This window comes from Uloborus diversus, chromosome 5 (assembly GCF_026930045.1).
Source record: "Uloborus diversus isolate 005 chromosome 5, Udiv.v.3.1, whole genome shotgun sequence".
In the NCBI taxonomy this organism is placed as follows: domain Eukaryota; kingdom Metazoa; phylum Arthropoda; class Arachnida; order Araneae; family Uloboridae; genus Uloborus; species Uloborus diversus.
Window position 1 is genome coordinate 162,765,055 of NC_072735.1, and position 16,277 is coordinate 162,781,331.

General features: G+C 38.9%; 1 protein-coding gene across 1 annotated transcript in view; it reads left to right on the plus strand.

The window, feature by feature from the left end:
* The first annotated feature begins 777 nt into the window (after window positions 1-777).
* LOC129222764 (proline dehydrogenase 1, mitochondrial-like) overlaps window positions 778-16,277 on the plus strand; it is a 98,180-nt gene continuing 82,680 nt past the window's right edge. Inside the window, 1 exon segment of the mRNA XM_054857294.1 lies at window positions 778-1,220. Within this exon segment, the coding sequence (XP_054713269.1) occupies window positions 915-1,220 (306 nt within the window). The 5' untranslated portion in view covers window positions 778-914.

Genomic DNA, 16,277 nt, shown 5'->3' on the forward strand with positions numbered 1-16,277 from the left:
GGGGTAATACGGTATTTTATAAATATTACGGGGAATTCCCCATCCCATAACTTTGAGAATTATGCAGCATCTATGTGTGGGGATACAAATATTTTTTTATTTTTTGATACAACGTAAAAAACTGTAGAGTATATATGCTTTGCCAAGGGGTGCCCATCCTCAGAAAACACTACTCAAATGTTATGCACCCGACTCCCAAAATAGACTCTTAAAACTTCCTAAAATAACCCCCTTGAGGGGCTGTCCATAAATGAAGTCACATTTTGAACGTTTTTGACTTCTCTACCGTTTAATCACAAAGTGCCACCCTTCACCTTACCCTCACACTTACATTTTATTCACAAAGTATTTGAACACAATGTGTAGTACAATATAATATATTTGTATGACATTCCATCCATCTTGTACGCAATTATTGAATTCGGATCATATGCAAAATCATTTGTGGAGAAAATATTTCTGGGAACGCCCCCCCCCCCCCCCCTGCTCCCAAATATTTTTGGTATTTCTTCTTGTTGGGGTTCAAAATACGTCTTAACCTTTCAGACTAAAAACAACAGTTACGCAGCTTCACTCACCGAGCAAGTTTGGCTGGATGTCAAAATGTCAGGAATTACCGACGGATATTATTTATTTTGTTTCAAAATGTTGATTTTGTTGAAATTTCAAAACACGAAGCATGAGACAACTTCGCTAGCATTCTGAAATCTTCTGTTCGAGTCCAAGTGCAAAACATTAATGAAATTTGATTGATTACGTAAGAATTCATTCATAACTTCCACAGCCCGAAACCGCGTGGGAATTTAAACGGAAGAACAGCTCGTCTGACGTTCCCACTGGCATTGAGATTCCCTCCGTTGTCTTCTGATTCTGCGTTTTCATCTCAGTGGCGTAGTAGAAGCAGACCGGCTCCAATGGCAGCATGTGGTGTCATTACGACTCTCTCCAAATCCAGCTTCTCGGTTCAAAATCGCGCTTTCAATTCCATAAAATGTGCGTACAGAAGGAATCGGAGTGTTCAGAGGTGGAAATCTACTTCGGCAAGTGTTGTGGCTGGCGATACAACAGTTTCGAACGGACAATTCCAACGTGATGAACTGGACCTGTCATTTGAAAACACTAAAGATGCTTACAAAAGCAAAACCACGTGGGAGCTCATCCGGGCATTTATGGTTTTGAAATTGACGACGATCGACTACCTGGTCGAAAACAACCAGCGAGTAAGTATCTTTTTTTTGAGAAAATGTATCCTTTTAATACAAATGTTATTTTAGGCAACATTATCTTTGTAGCAGGCCCATTATTTAGGGGGATCAAAAAGGGCAGGGGTGGGCACCCCCCCCCTAAGAGCAAGGACGCACTCCCAAAAAATCACGATGACCGCCCCCCCAAAACAGAAAAATATCCCTCAAAACACCCCCTCCCTAAAATTTTTAATGGCGCAGCCTGCTGCATGACCCCCCCCCCCCTGGGTGGGCACCCCTGAAGAAGGGGCAGTTGCACCTCTGCGACTTTTGGGAATTTAATGTATTTACATACAAGTGAGCATGGTAATCTTTTTTTTTTTTTTTTTTGTATACAATTTTCATTGCAAAAGCGTATTTGAGGTACGAAGAAACCCTCCCCCCTCCCCCTGAAACAAATTTAAAATTACAGTGAAATAGGATTTGGAAGCTTTAAACTTGCATTTGGAAATTTTGCTTGGCCATCTCCCAAAATAAATTTTTATATTCTCCTGTTGCATTGAATTTATACTTTTTGACCCCCCCCCCTCCATCTCACCTCCGGAAAAATTAGAAATAACTACCCTTTCTTTTTGACAACCAGACTTTTTAAAATCATCTGCTTAAAATCATTAAAGAAATCAGATTTTTTTTCATGTCTTACATTTAGGCATGTCAGGAGGGGAGCAATCCCCCTTCTCGCCAGATTTGGGAAATAAATGCATTCATATAGAAGTGAGCGGGATTTTTGTTGTTTTTCGATATAATTTTCATTGAGAGTTTAAACTTCTCAGGGCCGCCCCGATGGGAAGTCACTGTGACCTCCCGAAATTTCCCTAATCGGCAAATTTTGTGTGACAAGTCAGTAAATTCAGAGAAATCATTGCAATATTGTAGTGTTTTCCCTCTTTTTAAATTTTTATAAGTTCTGAATAGACGTAGGTGTGTGTGTGCATGTTGGCATTTACCATTTGACAAAAGTTGGAGTTTCATTCGGTTAATCGAGGATTTTCCCCTCCCAAAAACTGAAGTTGGGGCCCCCCTGTAACCTCTGTCCTCCCTGGAACAAATCGAAATAACGGGTTTGCATTTACTGTTTCAAATCAACCCCCAATTTTCAAATCATCTCCCAAGCTTAAATTGTTAGGAGTGAGAGGGGGTAAAATTATCAATTTACTGAAACTCCGAATTTTATTAATGGCTAATAAAAGAGAAAAAAGACATGCATGCATACATATCTACATCCAGGGTTCGCCGATATAATATCAGTCGTTATATACCATGATGATATATATATCACGATATATATCCGATATTTATTTTTAAAATATCATGATATTTTGATATTTTTGATATTTATTTTTTCAACTATGGTCAGGGGTCTGTCCAGGATTTTTCACAGGGTCCGTTTTTTGTGAAAAATCAAATAATTTTGTGAAAAATGAATTAATTTTGTGAAAAATCAAAAAATTTCGCAAAAAAGAGATGGCACAAACTGCATCAATTAAACTTAAAGTTGAGTGTTTTCTTCTTCTATGACGAGAAAATCATTCTGGATTTTTTTTTTCTGATATTTGGCGTGGGGGGGGGGGGCATCGCTCATTCAAGTATCAATATTTATCTACCATTCTGCATTATGTTAAATTATACTAGATATATTTCTGTACAGTATTTAAAATAATTATAACAAAAATATAAATAAATAAAACAAAATTCAGAATAGGGTTCAGCATTCAACTTTTTGACCCAAGACACTCTTAAAAAGCATGAAATTTCGTTTCTAACTTATAAATTCCGTGATTTTAACAAAAATAAAAAGAAATTTCAATTGTTTACCTCTTAACAAAGCGTAATAATCATCAAAAATTCGAAAAATCGGATTCCCATAGCGGATGCAAAGAGATCGCAATTCTCAAAGTGAAGGCATTAAAAGTATAAAAACGGTTTGTAAAAGAAATATTTTTGATAAAATTATTTTAAAATTGCATTTTAGAGTGCTATGATAACATATCATTAATATCTGTGAACACAGTTGACCCCAAAAAATAAATTAATAATAATAAAATAAAATAAACCATCTATTCAGCATTTTAATTTTGGAATCATAACAGAATTTATGGAATTTTGCTTTAAAAACTTGAAATGAGAGTTCTAACAGAAATAAAGAGACTTTTCATTTATTTGAATCCTAATAAAGCGAAGTTTAGCTTGAAAAAAGAACAAAATATGATTCTCATATCGGATGTTAAAAGATTGCATTTTTCAAAATGTAGACATCTAAAGAAAAAAAAAACGGTAATTAAAAGAGTTTACTTAAAGTTAATCATCCTTGTTAGCATCGAAAAATCAAAACCCATATAATTTTCTCCCAAAATAACAATTAAACATCGCACCGCACCGTAAAAACGCAAATATTGACAAGCCGACAAAATGATGAGAATATTTTCTAATCTCATTATAAAGGTTCAACGCCAGACGCTAAGTGGTGATAGTTTTGAAGTTGGTAACCCTATATGAAGCGATCATATTTTTTCCACACCCTTACTATCCCTTTGCAGTTCTAAGTTCATTTCGCAGATATATATTATTATTGTTTATTAAATCATGAGCGGAGAAAAGTGCTTACCAATGCCTTTTCAGAAAAGTTTACAACAACACCGCTGCTAATTAGCTGTGATAAAACAAACAACCATTATATTTATTTGGCAGTAGCAATTATTTATCGCTTGCAGGAGCATCGGAGCATCGCAAGAGTGCCGATTTTTTCTTTTTTTTTTTTTTTTTTTTCAAAATTAGCCGATTTTGTATAAGCTGATCCCTCTAATTTGACTTAAAAAAAGGTTCCAAAAATTATCGGTTTATACAGAGAAATATGCGGTTTATGCACAGAAATATGCGTTATTTTGCTTTCAGATTTGCTCTTTCAATAAACAATTTGTGACAGATCCGATCTTGTTTATCAGAATTTTGTGAAGGGTCGGTTTTGTTTGATCTTGATTTTGTGAAAGGTCCGTTTTGTTTGATTGGGATTTTGTGAAAGGTCCGTTTTGGTTGATCGGATTTTTGTGAAGGGTCCGTTAACGGACCCAAATATCCTCTGGCCAGACCCCTGATGGTATTTTCAATATAAAAAGTATATTAATCATAATTAAATTGTTCATTTGTGATAAAAAATAACCAAAACGTTATGTACTATATTTTTATGATGTATAATACATCAGTAATATAACAAAGTAAAAAAATATTCCTTTTTTACTTGTATTTTATGTTCCTAAAATTGTTAGTAATGTAACAATTTTAATTCATATCAAAAGTGTATAGTTAAATTTTAAACATTGCTCAGAAAAAAAGAAAATGTCTTGTGACTGTGCAGCGACTAATGTATTATTTATTTCTGAATCATATGATTGTAAAAGTATCTAGCAGAAGAAAAATGAGTAAAACAGATAATGCTAAATTAACTCCATTAAAATTGACATAAATGCAAATCATGAAAGCAGCATTAATTTTAAGTCTGCACATACAATTATAATACAAGAAAATAAAGAGAAATTATAGAATAAAAAAAAAATGTCAAAAAAAAAAAACGGATATTTTTGATATTTTCGAACCCTCCCTACATCTAATGGGAAGAGACATTAGGCGTCTTTTTTTTTTTTTTTTTTTTTTTTAAAGGTATAAGTTATTGCAAATTCGCTGCTGTCTCTAAAAATTTTCCGAATCGTCAGTCAAAATGTACCGAATAAAATTTAAAAAAAAAAAAAAAATTGAAAAGGTTACGTTGAATTCCCATCGGGTGCTCATGCAAATGAAAGCAATGAATTATATAACTTATTAATTTTAAACATTGACGTTTTTGTTAAAGATATGCGTTTGTAGCATTCTACAACTTTGTCTTCATTTCAGAAAAATACTCTAACTTACATTAGAGCCAAGTCTTTTATGAAACTTTATCTTAAATTTTTATGAAACCACGTACAAGATTGAAACATGGTCGAATTAAATAAAATAGGGAAAATGTAAGATATGTCCTTAAGGATTGTCACTCAACCAGTGGCGGATTTTACTAGGGGGGCGGTGGGGGCGACTGTCCCCCCCCCCATAACCATCCTTTTCCGAAAACAAAGTGAAATTAAAAGATATAATAGCAATTGCTACATTGTAATCAAGTGAATTCTTGCTTTAAATTAGTTTTATATTTTAAACAGTAGTTTAGTCAAGGATGGACGGCATTTAACACTTTAAGCTCAAGCTTGCTCCCTTCCAACAATCCCCCCCCCCCTTTTGACTTTAACAACACTGCTCGGCAAAAAAAAAATCAAAATGCTTATAATTCTTGCTGATTCTTACATAAAATGACCCTTTAAATCCAAATGTGACTGCAGTTTCCCCACTATAAGCCCCACTTTTTATAAATAACACCCATCTTTTTTTTTTTTTTTTTTTTTTTTTTCAGTTTTCGACAGTTTCAATAGCTATTATTTTATTCATAGCTATTATCTTTATTTTGACTGAAAGGGAACATTATATTAGCCATTAACACTCTTCTTAGGGACTAGAGAGGTGGAAAGTTCAAAAGCATGAACATTCGGAGCAAGTTGGGAGAATCATGAGGGATATTCCATAAATATTTTTAAAAATCAACGAAACCGATCTTAGTTTTCTTGGGACTTGTTTTACAACGGTTTCACATATTTTCGGAAATTCTGAGTATAGAACTCTCACCTATGAGCCCTATGTCCGAAAAAATGTTCCCGTTGTAAAAAAAATAAATAAAGCATCGTATTTTGCACAACAAAATCTATGCTCACTAATATGTAAAACATTCGTTTTCAAAGCCCTACTGGATGGATGGGGGGAACTATTGCTCCCTGACCCCCCCCCCTCCCACACCTACGTGACGGGTCTGGGGGATTCTTTTACGGTTTTCAATCGTCACCCCCTTGAATAGACTATAAATCCGCCCCTCCCCTCAACGCTCCTGAAAAGTGGGAGTAAACAGGTTTCAGTGAAATAATAAAAAATGCAAGATTTTTGTAAGAACATAATCCAAAACCTATATTTTCCCCACAGTATCGTATATGTGTATGATATGATTTGTGATATCGTACATTAATTAGTAGTCTAATAAAACTGACAGCAAAAACTTGTTTTGCAATTATCACTTCTGGATACATGTTTGATGCATTAACAATATGGGCTCTCCCCAGAAATATAAATATATATTAATGCTATATTATATAGCATACTTAATTTTATTTTTGATCTAAATTATATCTGAATGTAACTTGAATAAATATAAATAATACGGGAAGGTGGTTCTTTCCTGAAGATTTGCGGTACCACACTTCGTGCCACACTCGCAACATCCGATGTTTCCGTGATTTAAAAGAAAATAAATACAACTTAAAATTCAGTAATTACCGCCCATTAGCCAGGGCTAAAGCAGAAATACGTGAAATACACCGCCAGCTCAGTCATTTCCAGCCGAGGACTGCAGTTTCGTGCTTATTAGCACTCATCAGCCCGGCATAGGAAAGTGACTAAGCTGGAGATGGAAAACCTCTTAAGGAAGCCAAGAGTGCGAAACAAACTGGTAGCTAATAAAGAATTAGCAGACTAGACGAGTGACCGAAGCAATGGTTCGGTTCAACTCGAAGATTGAACGCGAGGCAAGGTATATTCAGTAAATTACCAACCAATAGCCAGGGCTAAAGCAGAAATACGTGAAATACACCGCCAGCGCAGTCATTTCCAGCCGAGGACTGCAGTTTCGTGCTTATTAGCACTCATCAGCCCGGCATAGGAAAGTGACTGAGCTGGAGATGGAAAACCTCTTAAGGAAGCCAAGAGTGCGAAACAAACTGGTAGCTAATAAAGAATTAGCAGACTAGACGAGTGACCGAAGCAATGGTTCGGTTCAACTCGAAGATTGAACGCGAGGCAAGGTATATTCAGTAAATTACCAACCAATAGCCAGGGCTAAAGCAGAAATACGTGAAATACACCGCCAGCTCAGTCATTTCCAGCCGAGGACTGCAGTTTCGTGCTTATTAGCACTCATCAGCCCGGCATAGGAAAGTGACTGAGCTGGAGATGGAAAACCTCTTAAGGAAGCCAAGAGTGCGAAACAAACTGGTAGCTAATAAAGAATTAGCAGACTAGACGAGTGACCGAAGCAATGGTTCGGTTCAACTCGAAGATTGAACGCGAGGCAAGGTATATTCAGTAAATTACCAACCAATAGCCAGGGCTAAAGCAGAAATACGTGAAATACACCGCCAGCTCAGTCATTTCCAGCCGAGGACTGCAGTTTCGTGCTTATTAGCACTCATCAGCCCGGCATAGGAAAGTGACTTTTCTCCGCAAACACCCCACCTCTTAGCCGTAGGCCTTAGGTTCCACCGCCCGGGGGGTCCGCGTAGCGGGGCCCCCGCACGGCTGGGTGCGGCGTTCGATAGTCGTATCAAGCTACGGACGTGCTTGATGCCTATTGCGCCGGGGAAGGTCCCCGCGCTGGGCGTCAACCCAGCTGGGAGTTTACCCCTTAATGTTTGAACCTTGCTCACCATGAGATACGGTATGTCTCCCCTTACCTCGTTGGTGTGCCATGGTTCCCTGCATAGGAAAGTGACTGAGCTGGAGATGGAAAACCTCTTAAGGAAGCCAAGAGTGCGAAACAAACTGGTAGCTAATAAAGAATTAGCAGACCAGACGAGTGACCGAAGCAATGGTTCGGTTCAACTCGAAGATTGAACGCGAGGCAAGGTATATTCAGTAAATTACCAACCAATAGCCAGGGCTAAAGCAGAAATACGTGAAATACACCGCCAGCGCAGTCATTTCCAGCCGAGGACTGCAGTTTCGTGCTTATTAGCACTCATCAGCCCGGCATAGGAAAGTGACTAAGCTGGAGATGGAAAACCTCTTAAGGAAGCCAAGAGTGCGAAACAAACTGGTAGCTAATAAAGAATTAGCAGACTAGACGAGTGACCGAAGCAATGGTTCGGTTCAACTCGAAGATTGAACGCGAGGCAAGGTATATTCAGTAAATTACCAACCAATAGCCAGGGCTAAAGCAGAAATACGTGAAATACACCGCCAGCGCAGTCATTTCCAGCCGAGGACTGCAGTTTCGTGCTTATTAGCACTCATCAGCCCGGCATAGGAAAGTGACTGAGCTGGAGATGGAAAACCTCTTAAGGAAGCCAAGAGTGCGAAACAAACTGGTAGCTAATAAAGAATTAGCAGACTAGACGAGTGACCGAAGCAATGGTTCGGTTCAACTCGAAGATTGAACGCGAGGCAAGGTATATTCAGTAAATTACCAACCAATAGCCAGGGCTAAAGCAGAAATACGTGAAATACACCGCCAGCTCAGTCATTTCCAGCCGAGGACTGCAGTTTCGTGCTTATTAGCACTCATCAGCCCGGCATAGGAAAGTGACTGAGCTGGAGATGGAAAACCTCTTAAGGAAGCCAAGAGTGCGAAACAAACTGGTAGCTAATAAAGAATTAGCAGACTAGACGAGTGACCGAAGCAATGGTTCGGTTCAACTCGAAGATTGAACGCGAGGCAAGGTATATTCAGTAAATTACCAACCAATAGCCAGGGCTAAAGCAGAAATACGTGAAATACACCGCCAGCTCAGTCATTTCCAGCCGAGGACTGCAGTTTCGTGCTTATTAGCACTCATCAGCCCGGCATAGGAAAGTGACTTTTCTCCGCAAACACCCCACCTCTTAGCCGTAGGCCTTAGGTTCCACCGCCCGGGGGGTCCGCGTAGCGGGGCCCCCGCACGGCTGGGTGCGGCGTTCGATAGTCGTATCAAGCTACGGACGTGCTTGATGCCTATTGCGCCGGGGAAGGTCCCCGCGCTGGGCGTCAACCCAGCTGGGAGTTTACCCCTTAATGTTTGAACCTTGCTCACCATGAGATACGGTATGTCTCCCCTTACCTCGTTGGTGTGCCATGGTTCCCTGCATAGGAAAGTGACTGAGCTGGAGATGGAAAACCTCTTAAGGAAGCCAAGAGTGCGAAACAAACTGGTAGCTAATAAAGAATTAGCAGACCAGACGAGTGACCGAAGCAATGGTTCGGTTCAACTCGAAGATTGAACGCGAGGCAAGGTATATTCAAGGTATATACTGAATATACCTTGCCTCGCGTTCAATCTTCGAGTTGAACCGAACCATTGCTTCGGTCACTCGTCTAGTCTGCTAATTCTTTATTAGCTACCAGTTTGTTTCGCACTCTTGGCTTCCTTAAGAGGTTTTCCATCTCCAGCTCAGTCACTTTCCTATGCCGGGCTGATGAGTGCTAATAAGCACGAAACTGCAGTCCTCGGCTGGAAATGACTGAGCTGGCGGTGTATTTCACGTACAACTTAAAATGTTTTTTTGAATATGGGATCAAAGGAATGAAGCCGATACTCTGGTTTTACCCTGAAAAATAGTTGAAAAAGTTGTAAAAAAAAGATCGTTTATATTAATTTTTTAAATTCCACAAAGAGGTCAATAGTGCAACAGGCTGTGCCATTGAAATTTTTAGGGCGGGGGGGAGTGAAGTTTATAGGTATTATGATCTCAGTTGTAGGGTTTACGTTTTAGGGAGAGTTACTTTGGAGCTTTGACAACATCGTCCTTGGAGGTCCCATTCTTGCTACAAATGTTCGTGTTTTTGAACTTTTCAACCTCTCTATAGTTCCTCAGAAGCATGCTGACCGGTTCTATTATTCTCCAAACGCCTCCAAGTAAAAATAATAGCTATGAAATTGCTGAAAACGGGGGGAGGAGGGGAGCGAGCGGATGCTATTACTAAAAAGGGGTGGTTGATGAAGTGAAAAAGATGGTCATATTTGGATGCAAGGGGTCATTCTGCATAAGCATTCAGCAAAAATGGTGTCAGAAACTTTTTGAGATTTTTTTTTTTTTTTGAGCAATCACGATTGCTTATTATTCTCACTTGACCGTCTTTGATGTTCGGTTCCTTTTTCAGCTTGGACCAGGGGCCTCTGCAGCACCACCGCCCACCGTCCTCTGCAGGCGCGGCTCTTCTGGTCCTGAGCACTGTCCCCCAGATCCCGCTTCTCCTGGTCGGTGGCCATGTCCTACACACACGCACGCTTGCACACTCACACACGCCTTCACAGACATGCATTCACACAGATACACACGCGCTTACGAGCGTACACACAACTATACACGCGTAACCGCCCAGGAGGAGGGGCAGGCTTGGGGTACAGGAGCTGTTTCTAGAAACAATAACTCCAATGAGTAGGGTCCTATCGCAATTCGTGATTGCGAAACACGTAATATAAATTCAAAATTTCGGATTTCAAATTATTGTTATTATTATTATTATTATTATTATTTTTTTTTTTTTTTTTGCCGCTGTGTTATTTTACAACACGTTTCCTCCAATCTGATAGACAGGCTTGTTATTTCGAATTTTTTCAAGGGGGGGGGGGATATAATAGGAACATATGTGCAATGTAAATTGTGCAAAAAACCCCGCAAACCACGCCTGCTTATATGCAAATAAGTTTATTTTCCAAAGTTGGATGGAGGGCAATTGAAGCCCCCCCCCCCCTCCTTCCTGATCCCCCCAATGACGTGCCTAGTCATAGCTCCCGTATTCTGTCATTAACAACAATTGTCATTTATACAATGTCATAAGAGATTGAAAGTTTAGTTACAGGAAGTTTAGAAACAAACATCTTCCCTTCCTTGTTATAAATACCATGGAGGAGTCAAAAACCTCCCGATTGCAATCATCGAGCCAGTATTATTATTGGCTATTTGTTGATGATAACTCCGGAATTATATTTATGGAATCGACACTTGGCAGAAACGGGGTATTTATTCCATCTATTTCAGTTCCATCGGGAACATCTGATTTTTCTAATTTTTAGATGACAGCCATAATGGTTGTTATGTCTGATACCCAATTAGGGCGCGTTCTTTATTGCCCGGAGAGACCCTGATAGTTTTAACTCATAGTATACTCGCAGGTCCGTCATTTCGATTTTTTTCAAAGAGGAGAAGGAAGGGCAGAGGATGCATAATCTATGTAAATAAAGCTGCAAAACCACTTTTACTTACATTAAAATACAATGATTCAAGGGCGCACATATGCAAAATTTTAGGGGGGGGGGCTCAGATATTTTCCCCATCGAAACCGATTTCAGTACAGATTAGAGTTATTAAAATTTGACATTTTTAATAACTTATTCATTAATTGTTGGAGAAGAAATGTTTTTACATTTTTGCAAAGAAAAAAGTACTAAAAGCAAGGAAGTTCTAATTTCAAAGGGGTGGGGGGCCTTGAGCCCCCACTTATCCCTCCCCCATATGGGCGCCCTTGACTACTTCCTCAGACCATTGAGAGGGGGGGGGGGAGATTGACCTTCCTAAATGACGAGCTTGATTTCTCGCCATCAGTGGTATTCCCATAGGGTATACTCCATATACGCCGTATACTCTCAAAAATTTTTTAGACATATGGCGTGTACCCTCAAACTTCATAAATTTTCATATTATGACATACTATGTATGTGATCACATACACATATTGTGCGTAATGGATTACTGGGAGTATACCCTCAGAAAAATTGATGGGAACATCAATGCTCGCCACTCACCACCTGGCGACTTAAGGCCTTAGTTTCGTGCCTTAATAAAGTACTCAATCTGTCATTTTTTAAGAAAATCTACAGTCCAGAGATAATTATTACTTCCTGTAAAAGCATTTATTTTAGTGACTTTCGCAGGTCCGTCGTAATCGCGAAAATTTACGACTCGTGGAATATTTCTATTACATAAAATTTGCTTTTTTCATGAAATTCGTGAACTTTGCAGCCCGCTAAATCACCACCTTCATTCTCGCAAAGCTCACGCAAATTCCTGTTTTTACAATAATTGATTTCTGCTCTCCAACATAAATCGTTTCTTGGTGGCCTTATGACTTATTATTAGTGTGCTATGTAAAAACGATCCCTTCCGTACATGGTCTCCTTACATGTTGTTCCATATCGCCCCAGGAAAAAAAAATCATGATGTAAACTTCAAAGGTTTTTCTAAAAATTTGATGGTTCAGGTACATAGTGGCCCGAAAGCGGGAGTACCCTCTTTTATTTTCAACTAGAGGTACCCGCACGGCTTTTCCCGTAGTAGAAAATTTAAAGATCATTTCGTTCGCCTGTATATTTACAAATAATGGATGATGAATTTCGTGCCAATTGGCTATGTTCATTTGCTTGCCCATGTTACGGTTCCACGTTGTTATAATTTGGTAATTTACTCGTCCACGTTGTGAAAATTTGCTCGGAAAAATGTTCTTAAAATTGGAGTAGAAAAAGAACGAAATCGAATTTTCTAAAAATCGCTTCGAGGTGCACACCCCCATGTTACAAACTAATTCTGTGCCAAATTTCATGAAAATCGGCCGAACGGTATAGGTGCTATGCGCGTCACAGAGGTCCTGATAGACAGATCCGGACAGAGATCCAGACAGAGATACTTTAAGCTTTATTATTAGTAAAGACATTACTTTAGTTATGGTTAAATATTAGTTATACACAGTTACCTCAAACTATTAAGCCTCATAAACATCGGTCGAACACCATTCATATCGAAACACAGCTAAATACTGCACCATGTTCTCGAATAGGAGCGCATACAGGCTACTATTTTTTGTAGAGAGGGGGGTCACGCTGGAGAATGCTCCCCCTCCCCCCATGAACGAATTTACTGTTAGGGGCACAAAAAAATCTCTGAAACTGCTTAGGTGTTTAAAAAAAAAACACCAAATCGGCCAGGGATAAGGCATAAACGTTACAATTTCACAAGCAATGGAATTTTTTTTTTTTTTTCGAACATTTATTTTCAAAAAATATTTATAAATGGAATGACTACTGAAATCGTTAACATTTTATTCGTAAAGTGTTCAAACATAATGGGGACGGATACTATTGTTGACGGTTTAGGGTTGGGGGGGCGGGGGGGGGGGTCATGACCTCCATAACCTTTTTCTTGTATCCGCCACTGCTCTCGCAGATGTTTTGGGGAAAAACATATCCAAATCCTAAAACTCTGTAAAACATCTGCTAGAACACAAAGATCAAAATGAAAAAAGAAGCATGTCCAAATCTGAAATATATTACTGCAAGACTTAATAAAAGCGCTGTTCATAAAGCACCCTTTTTAAATTGACAATATCTGTTAAAACCAAGGAACCGGGGGGGGGGAGCTCACCTGTTCGCGCCACTGCTCTTACGAAAGCAGAAGATTGCGCGTGTTTTTTTAAAAACAATGTAAGACTGTAAGTTTACATTCGCATTTTATTGCCAGTGTTCAAATATGGTAGATTATAAAGATAACTAAGAGATAGAAAATCTGTGAAGGAAAAAAAAACCATCAAAACGAAATACAACTTATTATTCAATTAATTTAGCGTTAAACCTGTTTTCACAGTTTCATTTTTTAAAACGAATGAGAAAAAACTTTTGCATCTCAATGTAATCAAAACGATTTGTATGCAATGGAAAATTTTCTTCAAGGTCATTCATTTTGTTTGCTGCTTTGCTGTAATTCTTCCATCTTCAAAATGATTTAGTGATCTTTAAGTAAAAAGAAGGAAACAGACTCGATTCCAGACACGCTGGGCTATGTGATTTGTACCTATTTGTTTCCTTCATTTTCCCATTTGCATAGTTATCATCTCGTGTTTCTCCAAAAATAAGGCCCGGGTCTTACGTTGTTATTATTATTGCAACAGATACGTCAGGGTATACTTTCAGGGGATGTTTTTTTTTTAATTAACAACAATTAATATTTGTTCAAGATTAATGCTGTGGCATTTGCAAGCATTTGTTTATGTTCAAAAGAATTACATTTCTTCGAGTTCAAAAGAACTGTACATTCGTTTAAATTCGATAGCCGAGAGCCGACAGAGTGGTGTATTGGTTAGACGCAGGTCTCTTACACCCAAAGGCGCGGGTTCGGCCCTGGCTCTTGTCGGTGGATATTCAAGATGCAGAAAATCGACAGCGTCCATGTCGTATGATTGTGCGGCATGTAAATGATCCCTCGAGTACTCGTTTGGCATGGAATATCTCTTGGCAAAATTAAATTCCTAGTGCTGTATTCAGTAAATTACCGCCCATTAGCTAGGGATAAAGCAGAAATACGTATTTCTGCTTTAGCCCTAGCTAATGGGCGGTAATTTACTGAATATACCTTGCCTCGCGTTCAATCTTCGAGTTGAACCGAACCATTGCTTCGGTCACTCGTCTGGTCTGCCAATTCTATATTGGCTACCAGTTTGTTTCGCACTCTTGGCTTCCTTAAGAGGTTTTCCATCTCCAGCTCAGTCACTTTCCTATGCCGGGCTGATGAGTGCTAATAAGCACGAAACTGCAGTCCTCGGCTGGAAATGACTGAGTTGGCGGTGTGTTTCACGTATTCCTAGTGCTGGTTTGCATCAAATAGATTCCAGGTGCCTCCATCTAGTGGGGAAACTGGGCGTCGAAATTTTCGTGGCAATGGCATCCCACCGATAGTGGTGTCACGTAAAAGAGTGGTTGCTATGATTGGGGATCGCACTAGATCTGCAAAAGGCATTTGCCTCTACCGCCGCCCCATTGGGGGGGAAAAAGACATTCTTTTAAATTAAATGTATTTATTCAAGTTCAATTCAACGCATTTATTCCATTTCAATAAACGTTCAAAACTTAATAAAATCATCAACACAACCACAATTTAAGTTTGGAGTGGCCCTTGCCCGGAGTGTCCCCTGGGGGGTGGGAACCCCTCGCAATTGCGACCTTTGTAGATCCGCCACTGTTATTAATAAGAGCGAAGACGAATGGAAACTAATACATCATTATTATTTTTTCATCCGCCACGTGCAAATGATGCAGATCTGACTCGGCTGACGTTATGGTATGACCTTGTTCTTCCAGTGTGTCTGTTGATTCTAGTGGTTCGTCCTTCTACTTGCCGATTTTTCTTTTTCAATTGTTGGAACCAGAAAAATCAGGAAGTAAGAGATCGAAACCCCGTTTATGAATTAATGCCGGTGTAAATCTTGTCGACGAAGTTGCCTTTGATTTCGTAAATGCATTTATGAGCACAGGTTTTGAAAAGAAACAACCCGTTATCGAAGTTACACGACCCCTCGCCCCTCCCCGGAACCTAGGTTGGTGTTATGAGCAGTGATGTTCCCATCTATTTTTCTGAGAGTATATTCCCAGTAATCCATTACGCACAATATGTGTAGGCATTCATATGCGTAATATGTCATCATATGAAAATTTTTGAAGCTTGAGGGTATACGCTATATGTCTAAAAAATATTTGAGAGTATACGGCGTATATGGAGTATACCATATGGCAACAGCACTGGTTATGAGTATATGTGATTGTCCAAGAATTTACTTTAATGGAAACACTTTTTCTTTGCAAGAGCTTTGGCTGTTTGATTATAGTTTCCCTGCAATGATTTTGCAGCGTACTTTGATTTATTTTGAACAAAAACAAAAGAAAACAATTTAATGCATTTATTTAAACAGCTAATTTTTTGAAAAAAATCATTAAAAATTCCAGAAAAAAAAGGGATTGGTAGTCTTATGAGCGAATTTTGCATCAATAGTTTGATTAAAAGCGAATGCATAAATAAACGTATCAGATTCGAAAAAAAGATTTCAAAATTTAAAGCCCTTAGTCCAGCTGCAGTTTTTTTTTCCAAATAAATTAGAGCGTGGTGCATTCAAAAAAAGAAAATGAATTCATAAAGCAATTGCAAATGGTCGGTTTTTGCATAATTTTTTAGCTTTCCTTGTTATTTATTACATTCATTTACGATTCTGTTTGTATATGAGTTAGAAATACCAGCATCTGTGCTTACGAAATTAAAATAGCCACGGAGCAAAAAAAAGAGCTTCAACTAGTTAGGAACAAGGGGGGGGGGGGGGTCCACGGAGCAGACTGCGCCATGGAAATTCTTAGGGGGGGGGGGGATAATTTGAGAAGGATTTACCTCATTTTGGGGATC